This window comes from Gadus morhua, chromosome 3 (genome assembly GCF_902167405.1).
Source record: "Gadus morhua chromosome 3, gadMor3.0, whole genome shotgun sequence".
Taxonomy (NCBI): Eukaryota; Metazoa; Chordata; class Actinopteri; order Gadiformes; family Gadidae; genus Gadus; species Gadus morhua.
The window spans coordinates 8053707-8056206 of record NC_044050.1 but is presented as its reverse complement, the minus strand read 5'-3'; the positions used below and the strand labels follow the sequence as shown (position 1 = coordinate 8056206).

At 47.5% G+C, this 2500-nt stretch overlaps 1 protein-coding gene across 2 annotated transcripts in view; it reads right to left on the bottom strand.

The window, feature by feature from the left end:
* The window catches only part of pax5 (paired box 5), a 50771-nt gene that overhangs the window by 20878 nt on the left and 27393 nt on the right, over positions 1-2500 (bottom strand). For both annotated transcript variants that reach the window (XM_030351094.1, XM_030351095.1), the window contains exon 6: positions 581-681. In XM_030351094.1, coding sequence (XP_030206954.1) covers positions 581-681 — 101 coding nt within the window. The remainder of the gene's footprint in view (positions 1-580; positions 682-2500) is intronic.

Sequence of the window (2500 nt, the reverse complement as noted above, 5' to 3'; positions counted from 1 at the left end):
ACGCAATTGAATATGGTGTTGTGTTGTGTTTTCTAAATGCCAGTGTGGTAAGGGATAGCAAGGCAGGGCAGGAGTCTTCTAAATAGAGCCCGTTTTGATGTCATTGAGCTGCACCCATGGACGGAGCGCTATCAAAGGCAAAAGCTAGCGGACGTTCCACCAGACAGACCCTGGCCTGTGCTGGGCTGCCTCCGCGTTCTGCCCCAGCGCGGCTGCTAAACCTCACAGCTGGGGACTGCAGTGGAACGGCCCAACCCTGGGTGGATCCATGAAGAGTTCACGCTCTGCTGGTTCCGGTCCAGCCCACCGCTAGCTAACCCCTCCTCGTCCATTGATACACTGTATACTCCATGAAATACACAATTACATATTTTCTCCTTCTTTCAATGGATTCGCCGTGCATCATCCGCTGTACCGGCATGCCACGGCGAGCATCGGTCGCTCTCTGTACGCCTCTGCCTCAGCCTGGGAGTCCTGAACACTGCCATGCCCTTACCTTCCCCGAGTCAGCGCTCATACAGAGCTCAGAGCGGGATGGGATTGGACAAGGGGGTTATTTGTCAAACAGGCCATCCAGTACCTCGATCTGCTGCGGCGAGAACAGCTCCCCTCTCATTTGCTTCCGGAGGAAGTCCCGCCCACTGTGACCGTGCCCATTGGCCAGCGGCGAGTCCTGCATCCCTGTGGGGTGGGAGAGAGGGAGAGGGACAGTGAGATGGGTAAGGAGAGATAACAGAGGAAGACAAACTAGAGGAACACACATTGGAATGAAAGCACTCAAACTCAAGCTGGGGCTTGTAGTAACAAAAATACATAAATAAATAGCAATAACGACGTGAAAATGCAGCGCATAGAGTACTTTTTTGGAGCAAGAAAGCAGACCAACAGACAACTATCGAGTAGAGGATTGAGAGAAGTGATGAAAAGGTTCAAAAGGTTAAGCGTAGTGCCTGAGTGTTGGGACTGACTCAGTCTTTATTTTGACAGAGTATATACCATTTATATCGACGAATGCTCCGTCTCTCTCTCTCTCTCTCTCTCTCTCTCTCTCTCTCTCTCTCTCTCTCTCTCTCTCTCTCTCTCTCTAATCTTTCTCTACACTGTCGCGCTCTCACTCTCGTTCTCTGTCCCTCCCTCTGCACACACAAATTTCGCCTGCCTCACCCCACTGTGTGTATGTGTGTGTATATAGATATATTGCACTGTGAGGATATGTTAGTTCAGTTATTGCAAGACGGAGGGACCGACGAAGACAATGATGAGAACTGTGTGGAGTCACGGACTACAAATGATTTGAAGCGAGAGAACGAGACAAAAAGATAAAGAGAAAAGGGGGATGAGTGTGAAAAGCCCAGCTAAAGAGCCAATTCATCTGCGCAATCCACTCCTCAGAGCCCATTCTAGTACTGTGTCTGAGTGTGTGAGTGTATCTCTGTGTGTGTGTGTGTGTGCGTGCGCATGCGAGCACGTTCAAGCACGAGTGTTCAAATGTGGGTCTGTGTGAATGTGTGTGTGTGTGTGGGGGGGGGCAAAGCTACTGCTGTATGAAAGACGAGAGAGGGGATGAGAGAAATGGTGGCTCACATTTTCTTTCTTCCTTTTTTTGTTAGGAAAATAGAAAGGAAGTATTTAAAGAGGATCCCTGGGGTGTTTGTCTTTGGTCTTGATACATAGTCAAATATGCAAGTGAAATATACTATTTTTTTTCTGTTGCGAGCTTGTCAGATACTAATATAAGATATGTAACAAAATTAAGATTTTCTTATTTTAATTTTTTTTTCCTATAATATTGCCGAGATTGAAGGTAAATTAACACATTGACAAACGAGACAATGGATTAGAAATGTTTTAGCCTTTGTCTATAAGCTTTAAATAGTATTCATTGATTTGGAGAGACATCGGAGAGAATTTAAACAAACATTTTGGTGGGCTGGTTATACTGGAAAAACTCCCAGGCAGCTGTGAATCCTGAAGCCCTGCCATGTCATTCCTGTTACAAACACACTTCAGATCATAATCGCTTTACAGACACCTGGACAGAATGACAGACACCCTCCCAAACACACACACACACACACATACACACACACACACACATGTACAAACACACACTGAAAGAGAGCCGGTATGGTGGAGACTGTATGGCGCAGGTCTCTGGTGACAGGCCAATCAGAGCGGAGATAAAGGCAGTATGATGCTTTAGCTTGGTAACCCACGGCGACCCACTTAATCCTGCCGGCCAGTGCTCATGATGGAATTCAATTGATCAATCATGTAGCTCTGATGGCACCATTTCAGGTAGCTTATTGCTTTCTCTCAGGCACATGTGCTCGCCCGCACACATGCCCACACACACACGCACACGCACTCATACACACACACACACGCGCACACGCACACAGGCACACACACTCATACACACACACCCACACACGCACAGATAGCATAAAAGCCTGGCCAAGCTTGTCTGGAAAGAGGCACCTGAGAAGGAAAGGAAAGG